This window comes from Capsicum annuum, chromosome 2, assembly GCF_002878395.1.
Source record: "Capsicum annuum cultivar UCD-10X-F1 chromosome 2, UCD10Xv1.1, whole genome shotgun sequence".
Lineage (NCBI taxonomy): Eukaryota > Viridiplantae > Streptophyta > Magnoliopsida > Solanales > Solanaceae > Capsicum > Capsicum annuum.
The window spans coordinates 141,222,329-141,243,277 of NC_061112.1; the positions used below are offsets into that span (position 1 = coordinate 141,222,329).

The 20,949-nt window shown below is 35.2% G+C and overlaps 2 protein-coding genes and 1 long non-coding RNA gene across 14 annotated transcripts; 2 read left to right on the forward strand and 1 right to left on the reverse strand.

Annotated features, from left to right (window-relative positions):
* The first annotated feature begins 651 nt into the window (after nucleotides 1-651).
* Nucleotides 652-11,868, forward strand: LOC107854681. 12 transcript variants are annotated; one of them, XR_007052477.1, is made up of 9 exons: nucleotides 652-1,749; nucleotides 7,065-7,358; nucleotides 7,514-7,649; nucleotides 7,737-7,804; nucleotides 8,375-8,455; nucleotides 8,823-8,874; nucleotides 10,482-10,554; nucleotides 10,665-10,737; nucleotides 11,285-11,868. XR_007052477.1 is itself a non-coding variant. In XM_047407246.1 (5 exons), exons 1-5 carry the CDS (start codon nucleotides 852-854, stop codon nucleotides 8,849-8,851), a joined length of 1,428 nt encoding a protein of 475 aa, XP_047263202.1. In that variant the 5' UTR covers nucleotides 654-851; the 3' UTR covers nucleotides 8,852-10,131. The 12 variants fall into 12 exon arrangements, 1 of the variants encoding a protein (XP_047263202.1); XR_007052476.1 differs by having other exon boundaries at nucleotides 654-1,749; nucleotides 7,524-7,649; XR_007052468.1 differs by lacking the exon at nucleotides 7,737-7,804 and having other exon boundaries at nucleotides 654-1,749; nucleotides 7,524-7,649.
* Nucleotides 11,869-13,283: 1,415 nt separating this feature from the next.
* Nucleotides 13,284-18,233, forward strand: LOC107854686. The gene is made up of 5 exons (XM_016699711.2): nucleotides 13,284-14,194; nucleotides 14,277-14,321; nucleotides 14,543-14,851; nucleotides 15,136-15,308; nucleotides 17,814-18,233. Exons 1-5 carry the CDS (start codon nucleotides 13,963-13,965, stop codon nucleotides 18,045-18,047), a joined length of 993 nt encoding a protein of 330 aa, XP_016555197.1. The 5' UTR covers nucleotides 13,284-13,962; the 3' UTR covers nucleotides 18,048-18,233.
* Nucleotides 18,062-20,154, reverse strand: LOC124896064. The gene is made up of 2 exons (XR_007052479.1): nucleotides 19,983-20,154; nucleotides 18,062-18,649 (listed from the first exon to the last, which is right to left on the reverse strand). It is a non-coding gene; the product is annotated as an uncharacterized LOC124896064 (long non-coding RNA).
* Nucleotides 20,155-20,949: the final 795 nt, after the last annotated feature.

A 20,949-nucleotide genomic window follows, 5' to 3' on the forward strand; every position in this document is an offset into this window, starting at 1 on the left:
CAAAACACTTCTTAATCTCACTTGTGAGGTAGTAATATGAAATACATATATTCTACCTTCTCAAATTCTAATATATGGGAATATACTAAATATGTTATTGTTGTTAAGGGGTCGTTTGAATTAAAATATTTAATGAGATTTATAAAATAATTTATTACATCATTATGATATAAATAACAGGATAAATAATTTTGTGACTAATTAATACTTTTAATCAACACAACATAAAATAATTCGGTATTTTATCTAATTCTTCTATCTATTTTTACTTATCCAATATACTTAAAATACATGTTCAATAATATCTGTCCAATTTAAAAGATTATGAATAATTATCACTTCGTGTTCATCTTACCCTTAAATATTAGTGATTCTTACTATTCAAATATATATTTTCAAATCACTAAAATTATTATATTTAAATAATATTATAGTAAAATTATTCTTCGAATAACAATTTTGTGGTGAACACCTAATGCACAGTGAAATAAATTCTCATAATGTAATGACATGCAAACTATACAATAATATTGAACTGCACTAGACAATTCGTTTACAACATATTTAACTTAAAAAAAAATTGATCATGAATTATTTACATGAATAACCACTCTTCAAACCAATCGAGTAATTACAAAGGACTCAATTTTCTCACCCATTACCACCAAACCGAAAACAATTCATTTACTAATTGTACTTTAAAAACAAAAAAATTAGAGTCTCCTCCTTCTCCAAACATAACATCAACATCGAAGTTATCACAAAAACCGGTCCAGAGTCCAAATTTGTCCTAAACCGTAACTCCATTCTCCTTCTTTCTCCTCCTCCTCCTCCTCCATCATCGAACAACAATGGTAGTCGAAGCTTATCAGCTATTTCTTCCAAAACCCCCTTTCTTTTCTCCTTCTTTCCCTTCTCCACCCCCTCACTTTTCTTCTTTCCTTTTCCACCCCTCTTCTTTTTCCCTAGCTCTCTTCCATTCCGATTCTTCCATCTCTCTCTACTCTCCCTTCTCTCTCTCTTCCTTTCCTCCTCCTCTGACCACCCTACCTCCTCCCATCTCCGCCGCTTCTTTCCTCCTTCTCCGGAACCCTAATCCCACCACACTCTTTCTCATAACCTCTCCTGTTTCCGGCGGCGCTTCGGTTCTCCTCCGTTTCTATATCCTCAATTCTGCGAGGAAGTCGTTTGCTCCGGCGAGGGTTGTGTGTAATCAAAGTGATTTGGAGTTTGATGAGAGTAAATTCGGGATGGTTTTTAGGGTTTCTCATGGGGTTTCGGTGAAATTGGTTGGTGATGTTAATGTGTTTGCTTTGTATTCGATTTCGAATGGGAAGGTTTGGGTTTTCGCTGTGAAGCAGTTAGGGGGTGAGGAGGTGAAATTGATGAAATGTGCTGTGATTGATTGTTCTCTGCCCGTGTTTTCGATTAGTGTTTCGTTTGGGTTTCTGATTTTGGGGGAAGATAATGGGGTTAGGGTTTTTCCATTGAGGCCATTGGTGAAAGGAAGAGTTAAGAAAGAGAAGGGTGTGATTACAAAAAGTTTGAATAGTGATAAGATGGAGATAAAAAGGCTACCTTTACGAAATGGGATGATGATTCACGGTATGAATGGAGTTAATGCTGAGATTTGTTCAGCTGATGGTGGAAAATTGATGTGCATTGAAACAGACCAGAAGTTAACTTCCAATGTCGTATTGGACGAAAGGATTGAGAACCGTGCTGTATCAGGTGCTGGAACACTTTCTGGTTTGCTGTCCCTCCATAGCTATTTAGAAGCTTAGCATTGAGACTCCATGTTTCTTTAACTGTTCCATTGCTTTTATGTTGGAATTATGTTTATGGTGGTAAATTTAGTACCACTGTTAATTGCAAAAAGACATGGATCGCTTAATCCTGATTCCTGAATCTGGAATCTGTACATGTATCTATTTTATTACTCACATTTCTACTGTGGTTACTTCAGTATGGCTGTGTATAAAAATAAAATTTGTAGTGTTCCTCAGGGCAATTAGTTCTTTAAAAACATGTCTACGTATGCTATGTAATAGCAAGACTTTGGTCGGTGTTACACGTGCACATTGCTTAGATTAGTTTCTAAGTTGAAATACCTGCTCAGAAAGTTCAAATAAAATGGACAGGCACTTGCTATTTATCTGAACTTTAGCTAGCCTCCTCTCCAGTTAGGTAGGACCCATAACTCCTGAAGTCTTGGGGTTTGAGATGCTAGATTGTCTTCAAAACACAGTATGTTCCTAGTATGTTAAGTAAATGACATCTTATTAGAATAGTCTGATACCAACAATATCTGAGTGATCATCTTTGAGCTTTAAGATGCGTGTCATACAACAACAAACAAACAACAACAAACCGAGTGTATTCCCACAAAGTGGGGCTTATGTTGCGTGTCATAGTTCGTAGAAATTCGGATGTTAAGATGGATGCGAAGATATACAAATTTGTTAAAGTTAGACATTATCACATCCATTCAGTGTTATTAAAAGCTCAAAAAGCTCCAAGGTCCATTATGTCCCTAAGCACAAAGCGCAAATAAAGCACAGGCTTTAATGAAAAAAAGGCACAAATAGAACAAGAATACACTATATATACATTTAACCAAGACTAATAAATGTTAGTATAATAAATCTATGAACAAAGAAATATTTTTGTACGATAAAGTGAACTACCAACTTTTAGTGTTACCTCTTCAGGAAACACTCATTCACAGGGAAAGTTTGTCTTAGAGCTTTAATGATGACACTGAAGTGCACATTAAGCGAGGTCACAAGTGCTCAACATGTTTTTAGCCTCGCTTCAAGGCTTAAGCGCGCCTTTCACAACACCGCTCATCTGTTTGAGAGCAGAAATAGCCTCCATACATGATAGAATTAGAGATAATCTAAAATAGTGTAGTTATGTCGTATGATATCTCCATATGCACCGATTCATAGCTGCAAAATGTAATGATTAGAAATGATAAAGAGGACAAAGTGTGTGTGTGTATATATATATATATATATGCATATAAGCGATACCAACTAATTATGATTAAGTTTTAGTTGTTATACTTGCATCATGCCAGGTATTCGTGAAAGAGCCACTCTAATCCTGGTTAGATACTTGTGTACCCTTTTAGGGAGAAGAGTGAGTTGACACGATGTCTAGTTTTAGAAAAATCTTAATTTGTATTAAAATGAAATGAACCTGAACTGAGCAGAATGGATACAGTGGATTCTTATCGATAAATGTTTTCTCAATCTATTTTGCTGGAGTAACTTGTCCTCTATAATAATATTGATCATTTTTCTGATTTTCTTAGCTTCCTGATTTTATGTTAAAAATCAATCATGTAATGGAGCTAACTTTCTCTTTTGTATCTACCACATCTGTTTGATGCCATGCCATCACCTGCTCACCTTATGGATAAAAGAAAGTAAGATTCTTAGAATAGACCCCAAATAATTTGGGGGTGAGATGCAATTGATTGTTTCTCGTAATTGTGGTAGTACTTTGTTTGACTGATCAAAGATACAACAACAACAACAACAACATACCTAGTATATTCCCACCAAGTGGGGTCTGGGGAGGGTAAGTGTATGCCTATGTTGCTCGGACTCTTCAAAAATGTGAATGGGTGCGTGTCGGATTCTCCAAAGCTAGTGTATTTCTGGATAATCCGACACGGGTGCGGCATCGAAAGTGAAGAGTCCGCGCAACTTAGGTGTACGCAGTCCATACCACTACCTCAAATGTGAGATAGAGAGGTTGTTTCCGATCGACCCCAAGCTCAAAATAAAACAATCTAAGATAAGGTAAGGAATAGTAATAGAACAAGATACAATAGAAATCAAGATAAAGAATAGTAAACAAAAGTTGTAATAAAGCATGAAACAAGATGGAATAACAAAAATAAGACACCCACAAAGTAATACCCTATCCTAACGAACCAAAGGCACGCACCACCCCCATACCCTCTTACTAGCAATGGACATAGCCCTAAGACTACCAGTCCGGCTACCCCAAAGCTCTCATAACTACTGGCTACGACTCACCCACATCACTAGTCTTCTAACCTAATTCCCGTCCTCCGTACCTTCCTAACTAGGGCATGACTGCTCAAAGATATGACTTTAATTTATGTCATGATTTATTTTTAGATGATACACTTCCTCCCTCCTCTTCAACTATTGATATCTCCATCTGTTTTCCTTTCTGAGAGATAAGTTATTGTCTTTAACGCTAAGTATGTCTACGGTAGGGGCCATGGGGTGGGGCTTCCCTGTAACCCGCACCCAATTAGGTAAATCCTGTAGTTATTGTTAGAATATGAGTAGGAATAGGAATAACATATCGAAGCCTACTTGGAAAAGGATTGTAATGTAGCATCCTATTAGGAAAAGGATTGGAATGTAGTGTCTATAAACAGGGTCTCAATGTAATAATGTAATTATAACAATTCAATAATATTCTTCTCTTATCTTATCTTATATTTCTCGTATGGTATCAGAGCTTCCATGATCTTGGTAAAGAATGGAAGAGTTTTCGTTGTCGGTGTGCGGCTATAATCCATATATGTCGCCCGTCTTACAAATGATTATGTTAGCAAAAGTTGAGTCACCGTGTACTATTTTCTCATACCTAATTTGCTTAGCATTGTGCATCTTTCTGGTGATTACTTTCTCATAGCAGATTTGCGTAGCACCCTGCATCTCTCCGGACTACTTCTCATATTTAATTTGCGTAGTACCGTGCATCTTTTTAGACTACTTTCTCATATTTGAGTTGCATAGCACCATGCGTCTTTTCGGTGACTCCTCAGTTCTGATTTGCGTTGTCCATGCGTCTTTACGGTGACTCCTCAGATTTGATCTGTATTGGGTCGTGACATCATTCTGACCTACCCATATAGTTCTCTTTCTCAATAGGGTCGTGCCATCATTCTAACCCTATCCATATAATTTTTTCTCAGGTTGTGACCACTTTTCAGCTATTAAATCTAATAATCTGGCGCGTGTGCATGTTCCGACCAGTTCTTCGATGACTTTCTTGTTCAAGATCTACTCATCTCTTGATTTCTAGATGACTCATATATTTTATACTAGTTTTTGACAATTTTTCAGTGACGAATCAACTTTTCGGTGATGTTTACTACTTTTCGGAACACTTTTTTAGTTTGTTCCTTTTCAATTGAGATCTCCCAGACGTCCAGAGCAGTCATTATTAGTTTTCTTGCAGATATCTTCACCAAAGCCCTCACTCTTCCTCGTATTAATTACATTCATAACAAATTTTGGTACATATGGCTTCTATGCACCGGCTTGAGGGGGGAGTGTTAGAATATGAGTAGGAATAGGAATAACATATAAAATCTACTTGGAAAAGGATTGTAATGTAGTATCCTATTAGGAAAGGGATTGGAATATAGTGTCTATAAATAGGGCCGCAATGTGAAAATGTAGTTACAACAATTCAATAATATTCTTTTCTTATATTTTTCACAGTTATATTGAAATTTATAATAAATGTGCAAGTATCTTCTAATGGAAACCCACAACCAAATGTGTGGTTGGTTCAATGGCAAGGAGGGACCCCTGAAGCACGTTCTTCCAGCAGCAGCACGTGGGATCGATTCCTGTTGGACACAGTTTTAAAAGTCAAACTCCCCTTTTGACGTTTTCTGATGAGTTGTTTTTATTGTAAGCATCATGTCGTTGTTATAGATCCTGAACAGTAAAAAATTCTGATTATTTAAGATGTCACATTTGTTTAGTTTAAAACAAAAGCACGATTTTTTATTTCTTTCCTTTTTTTGAAAAAAAAAAACTTAAGTAACAAAGTCCACCAGAAAAGAAAATCAGTCAACAAAAATTACTTTATTTTTTATCCAATCATTAATACATATTAATTTTTTTACTAGGAACCCACAAGTTTAAAATCTTGGATCCGCCTTTGAGAAGGGTACCATCAGAAGTGAAGAAACTAAGTAAAAATAGAGCTTTCGTGGGAATGATCTGATTTAGTTAGAGTCTTGGATTAACATATTTACATTGGGAATGTTGGTGATGCTTTAATGTGATTTTACCTTTTACCTGCACGGCCACTAAGAGTTTAACAACAACATCATATGCAGCGCAGTCCCGCAAAGTGGGGTCTGGAGAGGGTAGAGTGTACACAAACTTTACCCTATCTTAAAAGCAGAGAGGCTGTTTCCGATAGACCCTCGGCTCAAGACAAAAGAAGTCTAAAAAAAGGAATGGAAGTACAAGAAACAACAAATAGTATTAAAATTATATATTTTTGAAATGTCAAAGGTTGAATTAGTTATTTAGAAAGATGTTAAATGGACCTTGCGATAATGTGAAGTAGCGTTAGTTATACTTGCTTGAATTGGAGGAATTACAATGCAGAAAACTTCGCTGAAAAATATTACTGACATTTTCTTAGAAGGATGGAAAAGAGGGTAGTTCAAGTATTTTGGGGTTGCGGGAGTAAATTCCACGTTTCAAAAAATCAACCAACAAGCCAGGTTGCAATATTTGCTCTTAGCCACCATCGTATCAAAAATCCTGCTTAATAGAAAATACTTGAACACAAGTATGGCACCCAATATTTGTGTGACATCACTGTTAAAGACGTAGAGTGTGGTGTGAATTAGTTAAGCTAATGACTGAGTTGAAGACTAAACCTAGTTCCGTTCTTTGAATTTTGGTGCAGAACACTTGGAACTCCATTTCTTGTCCTTTGTTCCTCCCACCCTATTTCTTTCGCTTTCTCAAAGATACGAATGCATGTCAAGGCTTGTAGGAGATTGCTATATTTATTCCAGTAAAACCTTTGTCCCTAGCTGCTTTGTCTGCTGCATTACCATTTGTTTGGGTGGTTTTTGTCGTTAATCTTATTATAAGGTACCACTGTTGTTTTTGCTATTGTAAAAATGTAGTTTGACATCATTTATGAGTTATGACCTTCTTTTAAGTTTTCTGTGATATCTCCATCATGTTAAAATCTTGAAGCTCCGATTTTGTCATTTCCTACAGCTGCTGATTGTGCGTTGTAACTTGCAGCAAAGTTAAGGTCTGTGAGACTCAGACAAGATTCCAGAGAGGGGATTGCAAACTTCATGGCATTCAAAAACAAGGATGATAATTTTGAGTCGATTAAGATCCCGGCTAAGTCAGCAAAAGCAATTGGCATTCAGGCATTATCTTCAACCAAGTTTCTGATCTTGGACTCTGAAGGAAATCTTCACCTCTTGTTCCTTGCAACTTCTGTTGGATCAGGGACTCCTTATCACATGAAACAGTTAACTCACAACATGAAAGTTCGGAAGCTCGCTGTTCTTCCGGATTCTTCTACAAGTATATTTTCATCCTTTTTAATTTAATAATGTTGTTCATTTATTTTTCTGGGGCAAAATGCCGTGTTAGTTTACTGATATCTTGCTCCAGAAATGTTTATAAAAAGGTGATGTCATTGAATATTAGCTTTGTCTGTTTCGTAATTCCATTGGAAGTCCTTTTCAGGGTCACAAACTGTTTGGATATCAGATTCACTACATACTTTACACATGATTGCGGTGACTGACATGGATGCATCTGTCAATCAAACTGACAGGAAAGACCCTGCAGAGATGCTTGTACAGACTTCAGGTATGGTTTCCCTTGTATCATTATGTTTCTAACTTAGGATAAACGTGTTATATCATCAATTAATGCATTTAATATTTTCTGATTCAGCCAACTCTTATGGTGATATGTAAATCCAAACATGCAGCCTGTTCAAACTTCAGATGGTTGTTTCGCTTGTATGATACTATGTATCAATGAAGAATATTCATTTCTTTATTTTACTATTACCATCCTTGTATTATCAGCTGCTTTTTAATCCATTGTTAGTGCACTATGAATTTGTACAATCCAAGTGGCATTTGGGAGGGTACATGGGTAAATTGCATTAGCCTCCCATGATGCTCATGACTATGCCATATCAAAAGTGCCGTCAGAGTTCATTACTACTATATTTGTCTTCCATAGGATGATTGGTGATTTGGGTTTCAGTGAACATCTCTTTAATTTCCAATGGATCTTATGGCCAGATAAATCCTGGTCTTCTTTTGCTCCCCGAGTGTTTTGGATTTCTGAATAGTATAATCTTCTGATTCCTAAAGTATCTCTGTCTTTCAATTATTTCGCATGCTTAATCAAAATTGCAATGGTTATTTCAAGTGGGATGAATTATTTTCAGTAAACATGATTGGCCTTCTATGATCTGTTAATTTAACCCTTTATTTCATGATTATATCACTTCTGATCTTCATCTGCAACATTAGAGCTATTAGGCAATTTAATGATTCTCCTCTTTTACACTTATGTAGTTGCACAAGCAATATTTTCCAATGAAAAGGTCCAAGAAATTGAAGCTTTGTCTGCAAATACAGTATTGCTTCTTGGACAAGGTATGCAAAACTAAAGTTCTATATACATCATGCATCCCTGTATCTCTTATCCTACTAATAGAAAGAGTCAAAGTTCAATCAAGGTAGTTAGCGTGCTTAAAAAAGTAGTATAGTTTCACTTTCGAAGTTATAGTAACATGTTTGAGGTCATCCGATACGAGGCAATTCTTTCTTCTATGCGAATTGCAAACTGTTGGTCATTTATTTTGACCTTTTTTAATATTAATTGATGGCATTCCGCCTATCTAAATTGTTGAGTTACATAGCTGGAATGAAGCATTAGCCCTAGGTGTTGCAGCCGCTGGTGGAAAAGAACTCTTTTGCTATAAAGAAACCTAGTCTGAAACATGCCCTCTGATGTTTGCAGGAAGCATGTTTGCATATGCAATTTCCTAGGGATGCTGAGTGGTTTTTTCGTGGTCAGTGAGTCCTCCCCTTCATTAACATTTTTGTTCTACATACATTGGATTCTCTGACAAGTCAATTTCTTATGGGCGTCAACCAGAATTTTTATGTATCGACTGGCCTCAGCAAGATGTTTTACATGGGCATCTTTACTTGTCAATATGAATTTATTTTGTTTGCTCATGCGAAGAAAAAAAATCATTTTTTTCCTGAAATGGCAAGAGTATATTATTAAAGAACTACGAGACTATGTTGCCCAGACTCTTCAAAAAAGGTCAATGTGTGTGTGTCGGATTCTCCAAAAGTAGTGTCGGCATCGAAAGTGAAGCTTAGCTTCCAGCATAAAGGCTGTGCTGGAGGGATATTTACAGATCAATAGTAAAACAAAAGAAATCCTTGATCTTCTAACAAGGATTCAAGGATATCTAATAAAGCCCTCTACATCCTCCAAAAGTTCTTCTTTACACCAAAAATCTTTATTTTCTATATAAGGCTGCGTTGTCCTTCAAAATACCTCGGCTTCCTTTCTCTCCATACAGTTCACCATGCAAAATGCTGTGAGTGAACTCCAACGCCTCTTCTGCTTCACTGTTCCTCGTTGTTCTAGCACTCTAGAAGATCTCCCCAGTATACTTTGACATAGCTCATTTAATTCCTTTTCATACTGGAATAATTGCCACATCAGTGACTTCACAGTGAATGAAAAGGCGATTGATGATCTCAGATTCCTTCTCACATTAAAAGCATCTAGAGTATAACTGTTAACCCTTCCTCTTCAGATTTTTTCGTATCGGTCAGACATTTCTAACAACCAACCATACAAACAGGCTACCTTGTATGATTTTTTAACCTTCCACATATGTTTTCAGGGCCATATCCATTCTTCATTTGCAGTTGTACCCTGAAACTGCTCTGAAACCTTAAAAAGCTGAGCAATCCTGTTACTTTCCAGTCATTGAGTAGTTTTCTGAAGTTTAAGTTCCATCCCTGCTGTCCCAAACCTCATGGATAGTTGCATCAGGTGTCTAGAATAAACTAAATAGGTCAGAATGTTGCTCCTTTAATGTTTGTGTACAATCCATTTGTCACTCCAGAAAGACATTTTCGTTCCACCCCAACCTTGTAGTTTGTAGTAGCAGCCTAAGTTGCACGGACTATTCACATTTGTTGCTGCACGCGTGTCGGATTCTCCAAAAATACACTACTTTTGGGGAATCCGACACGCATTTGACATTTTGAAGAGTCCGAGCAACATAGTACTAGCAGCAAAACTTGGTCGTCTCCTGATTATTTTCCGAACACTAGCAGCAAAAGCCGTTGTGTCTTTTTCTGGTGCATTGACCCTCCTGTCCATACTTCATACTGATGACCCTTCTTCATAAGGCTTGGTCTTCATGACCAAATCTATATAAGCAAACACTCATTGTGCATCTCAGGTTCCTTATACCTATCCCCCCGTCTTTTGCTCTGCATCAAAGTACTCCATTTCATGATTTTCAGTGCTTTGTTGTGCTTTAAATATTAAATTTATTCAAGCTTTAGCTTTCGAAGATATGGAAATGTGAACTGTTTCTCTTCTCCCCACCCCCCCCCTCCCCTTTTTATTTTGGCTGCCCTGCAGGTCATTCATGTTTCAAATTTGGATAGACAAGTAATGCCAATTGGGTGGTTTTGCTGGAGTTCTTGTTGTATGAGTAAGTATTATGAACGATTTGTTTATTAGGTTCCTTCTTCACGTTTTAGAACTTGATCATGTTCGTTTGTTTCACCTGGTTATTGTACTTATATTGTGGGTATTGAGCAGTCTTTGGGCTGCAGTTGTCAGTATCTATCAAGTGGTTCGTATCAAGTGGAGGCAGGCGGCTGAGCTCTTGGGAGTAAGGATCTTGATCTTTTTTTTTTTTTCATTATTTCTACTAGATGATTTGATTCTCAGTATCAGAGAGAGTTGTAGTGAAGTTGCTAAAGTTTTTAGAGTTACTAGCAATTGGATCTTTCAGAGGATGCACCGTGCAGCATAATCTATGTCCCCTACGAATTGTTTAACTGTAACTATTTAATGCTTCTACAAAATGATGATCTCATTGGAATGTTACCGAGTCTGAATGCACTTTGAAGTTGATAAATGCTTTGTTTGTTAAGTATATGGCATGAGTGATGGATTAAACAACTTTAAAGAATTACTACTTTCTTATTGTGGATTCTAATCTGGTTTTATATTTCATCATTTCTTGGATAACTTGTGAAAAGGGTGATTAAGTTAGCCATTTCAATAAGATCTTCAACTGTGGCGTTTGGAGAAGAATCTGTCATTTGGTTTTGTATTTTGATTTCTCGAGTTTTATTTGACACACCATATTATTAATGCAGCAGAAGTAGGCTGTATAAGAAACATAATATCTTATATCATGTTTTTATTGGCAGTGAAGCTATTGGAGGATCTGACTAGTGGCTGTTGGGCGAGGTCAATGCTTTCAGCAATTAATGCCCGCTGTGCTGCATTGGCTTCCATTACCACCGTGACAATTGTAACATTGAAGCCACATGTCTGATGATAGAAGTGTTGAATGTGTTTCTGGTCGTTGCTGCTGGAGTACTCAACATTGATGGGGTATGAGACCAAGCATCCATGTTAAGACGTGTGGTGAGAGGGTTTCTGCCATTATATTGGTCTAATATTGGCTTGTTTCTGGGATTTAGCTTGTCTGTAATACTCCTGCTAGAATTATGTTTTCTTGGAGATGAAGTTATGGTTTTCTGATACCTAGAGCTGTGTACTGAAGCTGTCGTATTTCGTGAGACTATCTCGTTATTTCCAGACCTTAAGAGATTATGGAATAAGAAGTTTTTAACCTCTTCAGAATCATCTCAAGGATGTAAATGAGTTCAGAATTATTTTGCTCCGATGTTCTGTATCTTTACTGCTATTATCTCGTCTGTCTAGAGTACAATAGATGCTGTAGAACTCACTTGGTGACTTAGTTGAATGTAAGATTTTGTTTTCCTCACTTCTCTCTCTTCACCGTTGTTCTAAGTTCTGTACTCATATGGAGCTTGCTTCCGATAAACTTTTTGCCAGCTGAAGATCATCACTTTTGACTGGAGATTTACTGATGTCATATAGTATAGCCTTTGTTTGATTTTTTTAACCTTATTCGTCTCTCACATTTTTCAAAAGTTGAAGTTTGCCTTTTGGGTTGGGAAAGTATAGGACACTGGTATGTGAATAACCTGAACTTGGTTAGATTTCACTGCTGAGAAATGAATCTCTGGTACAAACATGTGGGGTTTACCACTTTACAATGAAGAAAAAGTAATTAAGGCTTTTGTTCTTTTTTATCTGGTTGCTGCTGTTTTAAGTGTGGTCCGGTTGAACTGTAAAGCAAAGATTCTTTACACATCAATTTCTTGTCTGTCTTTTGGCTATAAACTACTGAACAAGTTTGGAGTAACCAGTATTCAAAATTAGGGACACAAAATATAAAGTTGGATTCCCATTTCCACTCAATACTCTAGAGCGTCAAATAAATTATTTCCTTTGACCGGAGCCATCGCGTTTTATTATTCATTATTTTCGATTCGAATTTAGAATAGTGTAAAAGACTTTCATTACAAAATGAAGAAGTGTGACAGTCGATTTCTTTTTTCATTTTGTAAGGATGAAAATGGGAAGATGAGGTATGAGAGACAAGTGAATTTCTATCTCAACTGAGTATGAAACCAACGTTACATATATATCTGAGACAAAAACTGACACTGACTATGTGCCCACGAGATGATGGACCTACTGCTTACTACATAGCCCCCTAATTATTACGAAGATGATCTTGACATCCTCACACACCCAAACTAAAATTTCATTTACCTATCCATTTTTCACTATCCCTCTATTTCAATTTGCCCTCCTTACTTTCTTTTTAGTTTTGTTAAAAGAAGAATGCTTTTTTTTTTTTTTTTGATAATTCATTAACTCAAATTTTTCGCGAGGCATTTTTAATTTCATAAGATTTAAAAACATTTTGATAGGTTCAATGTATTTTTAGTTTAAAATCATATAAAATCTAAAAGTCTATTTTACTTTTAAAATTGTGTCAAGTTAAAATTGGACAAATGAAATGAGCACTACTTGCCACTAAATTTCATCCTGTCACTATGTTAAATTTATTAGCCTCTCTCTTTCGATAGAATCTTTCCAACCCACAATGAAAATAACACAACACTGAGGAATAATAATGTTCATCAACTTTTATCCCCTCTCAAATATCTTGAAGGATAGGATCATCCATAGGATAACCTCGCCAACAGTACACTTGTCCTTATTCCAATTGAAATTTCATTGTATTAAATACTACTCGTATATAACATTTTGCATAATATAAAGAAGACATTCTCTTTTGAACTTTTAAATGTAGCTAGGCGGGTATCTTCACCTGTCTCTTTCAGTTTTGCCTGCTCCAATTTTTTTTTAAAAAAAGAAAAAGAAAAAACAAGACTTCCAAATTGAAGGAAATGACATAGCTTGTTGAACTAGAAGGTTAATAAAATCAAGATTGATCACACTCATACTACAGAATGTTTAGGTGAATCAACCTAAAATTCAAAGCCACACCTATATTATTTGTACCAAGTATCAAGATAGACCAATAATAAAATGTGCATGAGAAAATGAGAGATGAACAATTGATCAAAATATTCTTGACATATACCAAATTGGATGTCCAATACTGGGTATATTTACCTACTATGTTGCCCCTAGTCACCAAACATCCCCTCCTTTTTTATATGTGAAATCAATATCACATTTGCAAAATAAACCAAAATATTTATCTGGCCCACTTTTCACCTCATAATTTTTTTCTTGTTTTTACTTAACAAAATTTTGTTTTCAAAAGGAGGGCTGTGAGTTGCTGTCAAATACCGGAAATTTAAATTTGAAATCTCTGAGACTTAGTATTTTGGAAGTTACTTGTTGAGCAGCTGCTCTATTTAGCATCTTTTTTTAGCTGATTCTGCAGGCTAAAGTTTTTTTGAAATTTATATATCCTCCTAATTTCCCCTTCTATTTTTAAAAAGTGTTACAACTTTTTTAAGTCCACACAATAATGAAACTTGAAACTAGCATGGCACAATCACCTATTGGAAATTCAAGAAAGCAAGATGATAGAGATTTTAACCTTAGAGAATGGGCTCTTAAGGCTAAAATTAGCAGAGAAAACACAAATTCAAAAAGATTTTCGGCTTCTTATATTAGAAGTTTCAGAGAAGATGCAAAATCTTTTAGATCAAATATTCCTATTTCTAGTACTGTTTCTTCCCCTGGCTACACGTTAAGAGGTAATAAAACTACTTCTCTCATTGCCCTTTCTCATCATTGTTTTATTACTATTTTCTCATAAAGTTTTAATCCTTTTTACAGAGGAAATTGACCCATCTACTTATTCTTTTACCACTGCCCTTGAAGGTAAGCATTCAGGATCTAGAATCGATCAGAAGGTTCAAAATGCGTGAACTCTTACTATACGTATAAATATCTTCAGATATTTTGTTTTGCATATGCTGTATATGTAGTACGAGTAAAAAGCAACTGATTCAGTTGAACTCATAGAACCTGCCGTGAATTCGCGTCTGAATTCTTCCATTTTTCAACTTGACAGAACTCTTGTTGTATATGTTTGAGTGTAGCATTGCAGGCAAAAACAATTTACAGTTGGGAATACATGTCACCAGATGGATTGGCATTGAACTCCAAGTGGAATGAAGCTGAGAAATATATCTGCAATCCTTTATCAGGGGAAGTTCCATTAGAATGTTTATCTGCAAAAACACTAAGTGGGAGATCGTTTCAACATTTAACCAGTAAAATCACCATGTCTGCACCTTTGATTTATCCTTCACAATATCACAGTACTCGACAATTCCATCGAAAACCTCCTACAAGAGTAGTACCTCATTTGCCTCAACATGAACTACAAATCCAATTTCCAATCAAAGGTATACATGCATAGACACACTTGTTCTCTTTCCATTTCCTCATTAATTACTATATATATATATATATATATATATATATATATATATAATGTACGTTAAAGTTAAATTATGCTGAGAATATAGCTTGGAAAAGGTAACTCGCGTTACTTTTCAAGTCACTAATCTCACTTATGGACAGAAATTCTTTTATGTTATCGGTGTATGTTACTTGAATAAATTTTTAACTGGGAACTGTCAATTTTTTTTTTTTTTGCTGACTTGTACATTTTTATTATTTAATATAGAGAAGGGTAGGATTACAAGAGATGTGGGAACACAGAGTAGTACACCAGGTAATTACTTAAGTTCAAAGAGTCCAAGTCCAGCTCGTACACCATCCATTGAGGAAAGATCTACAAAACGCTGTGTAGCTGATGATTCACCTATGACTACTCCTGAAGTTAAATCTGACGAAAAGGTAATAATATAAATTAAATATTGCTTCTACTTTTTCTTGCAACTACTATACTTGATAAAGTATTCAAAATTTTCAATAAGGAAATTCAAAGTATAATGAAGTAAACACGGGAATTCAACATAAGAGAGTATATTGAGGTGGTCGTATATTTTAACACATGAAATGGTCGATCACCTGCTTGAATCGTATTGTTTTAGTTCTATGATGTGAATTTTCAGATCTTTGTATGCACGTTTTTGAAGGAACTTTTTAGTTTCTTATTAGGAGAGCTTAACTTTTACTACATTAATAATATTAAAGAATTTTTACATTATAGGATCATTTAAAAATTTTTACATTAGCATATTGGGAGAGACTAGATAATAAGATTGGCTAGGTCGCCTGAATGGCTATACTGAATAGTACTCCTAATTAGTTCTACTAGGTAGGTGGGGGACTTCAAATACAATTGGTCGCTAGAGCATTGCTCAGCATAAAGTACCCCATGCACATGCACAAATTATATCACTTGCATTTTGTGGGCACTAACTTCTTGGAAAAAGTGACGCATCCTAGCCCTACTTTGCCTTTTTACTCTCTCCCTCCGTCCCAAAATAAATACTCACTCCGTTTAAAAATAAATGACCTACTTTTTTTTAGCTCGTTTAAAAAAGAATGATTCTTTTCCTTTTTTGGCAATACTTTAATTTCAACTTTTTACATGACATGTTTAGGACCACAAGATTAAAGGACATTTTGATACATTTAACATAACTTTAATTTAAAGCCACAAAATTCAAAAGTCTTCTTTATTTTCTTAAACTTTGTGCCAAATCAAAGTAGATCATTCTTTTTGAAACGGTGGGAGTATCACCATAACAAACTATTAGGGTATAGTTGAACACTTTACTGAATAAATGTTTTAAAATGTGTCTTTTGAAAATTGCACACTAATATATATAAGCATCCAGTATCCCCTTGAACTATGGTTAAAGTTGTTACGACATACTGTAACTTCATAAGAGTCTTATTACCTTCCTGAATCCAATTTTAACGCATTTTTTACACCATTTTGTACTGACGTGACATCTTTATTACATAAAATGAGGTCCACATCAAATATGTCATATCAACTTAAAAGGTTGACAAAAGGTTTCACGTCAGCACAAAAAGGCAACAAAATATGTTAAAATTGAGTTCATGGATAATAGGACCCCATAAAGTTGAAGTGTATTATAGCAAATTTGATCGTAATTTCAGAGTACTAGATGCTTCACTCCCTCTCTCTTTCTATATATAAATGGTTATAATTGAAAAAACATATTATTTTTATCTTGAATTTCTAATAACACTCTTTTGGGACAAAAAAAAAAATTGCTGAGGTGACACTTATTGTGGGAAGGAGGGAATATTTTTTTCCCTCTTTCTTGTTTTAGTTTCATTTTTGCTAGAAATGGTTATACAAGTTGTGCGCTAGTAGGGAAAAATGGCCACTTTAGGAAGCTAGCCAAAAAGTTATGCTCTTTCCACCTAAAAGATTCTTTAGGAATTGTCATCTCTCAAGCACTACTGCTCAATAATTCATGCAAGAAAAGCTTGAGAGTGCCATATCAACATCCCCCTATCTCCTCAAAATTGGATTTTACTATTGTAAGTATATATGTTTTGACAATATTTATATATTTCATTTTCGAGTACCTCACCTTTTCATTTATATATATAATATCTCTTTCTTTCCGGCTAGTATTTTATTTGGCATTTAGTTTAAGATCCTCACAGAATAATAGTTGCATGCTCAAAAATAACTGATGATAGATGTATCTATTGGTAAGTCGCTATAAATGTTTTTGGTCAAGTGGTCAGATATGTAATTTCTCTCCCTTTTCAAAATGACTAGTCACTTTTGCAGGTGAAGCATCTTTTCCTACTGCGTACCTGAAAATAGGTAAAACAATAGTAGGCTAGAGTTCCTTAATAAGTACAAGAAGAGCACGAATTAAAGTGTGTGTTTGGTCCTGCTAACTTCTAAAATACATACTACATCGATTTAAATTTGTTTGTCAGATTTTGACTTGACATCAAGTTTAAGAAAGTGAAGTAATGTTTTAATTTTATGGTTTAAACATGTCACGTGAAAACTTGAATTAAATAGTTGCCGAAAAAAGATAAATTCTTATTTTTGAAACAGACTTTAAAAAAATCGTAAAACAAACAAATTGAAATAGCGAGAGGGATTACTATGGATAGTTAAGTAGCCTGCTGAATTATCTTTGGTGATGCAGTAAAAAGGAATAAACAATTTAATATTAGTAATTATTTTCAATAAAAAATAGATTTTAATTGCTAGAAACTAAAAGATGCTTATATTGTTGCACTTATGTGGATATTAATTGTAGTTGATCTTAATTTCCCAATGGAAGTGTTTTCTTACCTACTTACACTGAGTTCAGAATCACATGCATGCAAATATTAAACAAAGATGCTGACATTGAATGTACGTATATAATATATGTGTACGTTTTATAGGTGGAAGTGAAGGAAACAAGACAAAAAGAAGACACAAAAAGAAATGAGGAGCAGCTGGAAGAGGATCAGAGAAATAAGAGTAATAATTGCAAAGTGAAGCAGCAAAGCAGGCATGGGTGTTTGTCATGGAGGAGTTTGTGCATGAGACAAAAGCAACAACAACAGCACAAAGAGAAAAAACATAGTAAATCAATAAAGAAGAAGAAGAAGAAGACCTTTATTTGCCATATATAAATGGATGTTTATGTCCTCTTTGGGATAGTAGAAACATTCTTTCTTTCCATTATTATCTACCATCACTTGTACTACAAAATCTATTGAGAGAAATTTTAGTGCAAATCATGAACGCCAGCACTTAATTATGAATTAGAATATATAGGACATTGTTACTTTTTTTTTAATTTTAAGATTCTTTTCTCATGTTTCTTTTGCCTTCTATCTATATGTATGTAATTGTCACAACCCTAATCGGGGCCCTGACCGTGACAGACATCCCGAACCTTGAAGGCCAGAGAGTCCTTCTAACTTGCAATCACATACACCATTCATATGCAAATGGAATGGTCATGTTCTAAGTTAAGCATATCAATACGAAAGAAGATCCATCAACATCGAGACAACATTTGTTTCTGTGTGCGAAATCTCTAATACATATGAAAATTAACAGAACTGTCTGAAACTGGGACAAGGTCCCTAGTGGACCTAAACCAAAATAAATAACAAGTGACTGAAAAGAAATAGGCCTTCTGGCATAAAGAAGGCTCACCAACTGCACATTTCACTTCTGTATGAATAACTCTACTACTTAGCAGGACCTCTAGACTGAACCTCAGACCCTGAAATATAGGGGGTCAATACAATTGTACTGGTACGCAGAGCAATCCAAAATAATGCACTTTTATACAACATAAGTGAGAGCAGTTTGAAATCAATTTATATATAATATATGAGAAAAAAACACATTGGCATATTTAAAAGACTTTGAACAATAATATGAAATTCATGACTCACTCTTTATCTTACTTATGAGTTAGATGGTACACCCTACAATCGGTAATTCCACGGGCTATATGGAATCCACCCTTAACTCGGCGACCAAGTCTCCAATTCAAGTTTGCCGCAAGGATTGGAGTATCAGTATGGGGAGACATGCAAGACCACACAACATGGTGCCATGATCCCCTAATCAAATCAACATGTCATGGTAGAGAACAAGACCACAAAACATGGATCCTAACCATAGTCCCAAAGTGGGACGACATAAATCAAGGTACACAAGACCACACAACATGGTACCATAACCTCGTGTCGGCAAATCACGGTTTCTAGCATTGAGTCTTTCAGCTCGTACTTTCTTCGGGTAACCATCTAGCTCTCTTTAAGCCCGTTTTTAACTTTTTATTAACATGCAACTTTCTAAATTTCAAAATATGCAAATCTGAGTGAAATCTGATTTCTATTTTATTCAGAGTCTATTGTGGCATTATCTGTTTTGGTGTCGTCACACTAAAACTTGCAATTCATATTTCTAAGCCATAAAATATCATATCACAGTCTCTTCTTTCAAAACATAAAGTTTGGACCACCATACTTCCAACAAGTTACGAAAACTCATACTTCAAAACATTCATAAAATTATGCAAAGGATCTCTCTTTTCAATATTTCAACAAACATGTGGTGGTCATGCATCTTTGCCAAAATCATGTAGCTCTTTCGTTATATATATATATATATATATTTTCAACATCATTCAATCATGTAAAAGTCCCCTCTCTTCAATTTAAAACCATAATCAAGTCATAAACAACATCAAGACATTTATATCATGCTCCCAACAATGCATTTCGAATAAATCATATCTTACGAAAACAAGAAGCTTGTAAACAAGAAAGAGATTTCTAATAGATCATGCTCTCAATTCATCATTCAAATTCATCAAACACACACACACACACACACACACACATATATATAGACTTATACATGGTTATAAATCAAGTTTGGGGGAAAGGCCTCAAGACCAAAATAATAATGTCATTAAAGAATTCATAAAGCAACATTATAATATAAATTCTAAAACCCCTTCAAGAATTCATGATTTCACAATTTTTAAATATTATTGAAACAATTTCTTCATGCCCATGTAGTTTTAGGAAAACCCCACGTACCTTACATTATAAGATTTGAAAGATGAAACCCGGATCTTGGTCTGTTTCTTGAAATTCTTGATCTTAGGGATGAGTTCTTGATCTTTGGGGATGAGTTAGGGTTTTGATTTTGAGAGGAGGAGTGAATAATAGGAAATTTTGGCTTCTTAGGGATAAAATTCTATGTTATAGATGGATTTTGGGTGAGGAAAAGTGACCAAAATACCCCTAGACCCATTAGGAACTGAAATAATACGTAAAACAGCTTTAAATTCGCGACAGATTTCGTGTCGGGGCGCAGTCGACACGACGCGATGCGTCAAGATCGTGTCGGCTTATTGTCTCACACAGAAAATGCCATAACTTCTCGCTCGGTTATCGGTTTTAGGCAAAATTGGTATCGTTGGAAAGCTAATTCAATTATCTACAATTTGGTGGGTCTTTAGCTGCAAAATTCTATGTGTATCAAAAGTTATACACGCTCAAAGTAGACCCTTGCAGAACCAAATATTAAACTTTGGAACAACGGTATTAAGTGGGTCGGGCCGGGTCAACCTGGAACCGGCCCGTTAAAATTATTCGGGTTGTGGGCTGGGCCGGGGCCGGGTTGGGGTTAAGTGGGGTTGGGCTGGGCTGAGCTCAACAGTAAACTTTTTAAAAACAACCCCAATCCGGCCCACTTAACCCAACCCAGTCAAACCCATCAAAACCCGGTTAAAAATCCGGTCTAATCCAGTCAAAAATAAAAATAAAAACTTTTTTTCAATATACACTATATATACCCACCTATAAACATTTTAAATACGTTAAACAATATATATACACTATATATATAGTATATACTACATTAGAATTTAAAAATTATATACACATATACACAATTACACATATATATGCACCATTCAATGTATATTGCTACTTTAAAGTTTAAATAAAATATACTACAATATATATACATTACAATATATATATATATATATATATATAT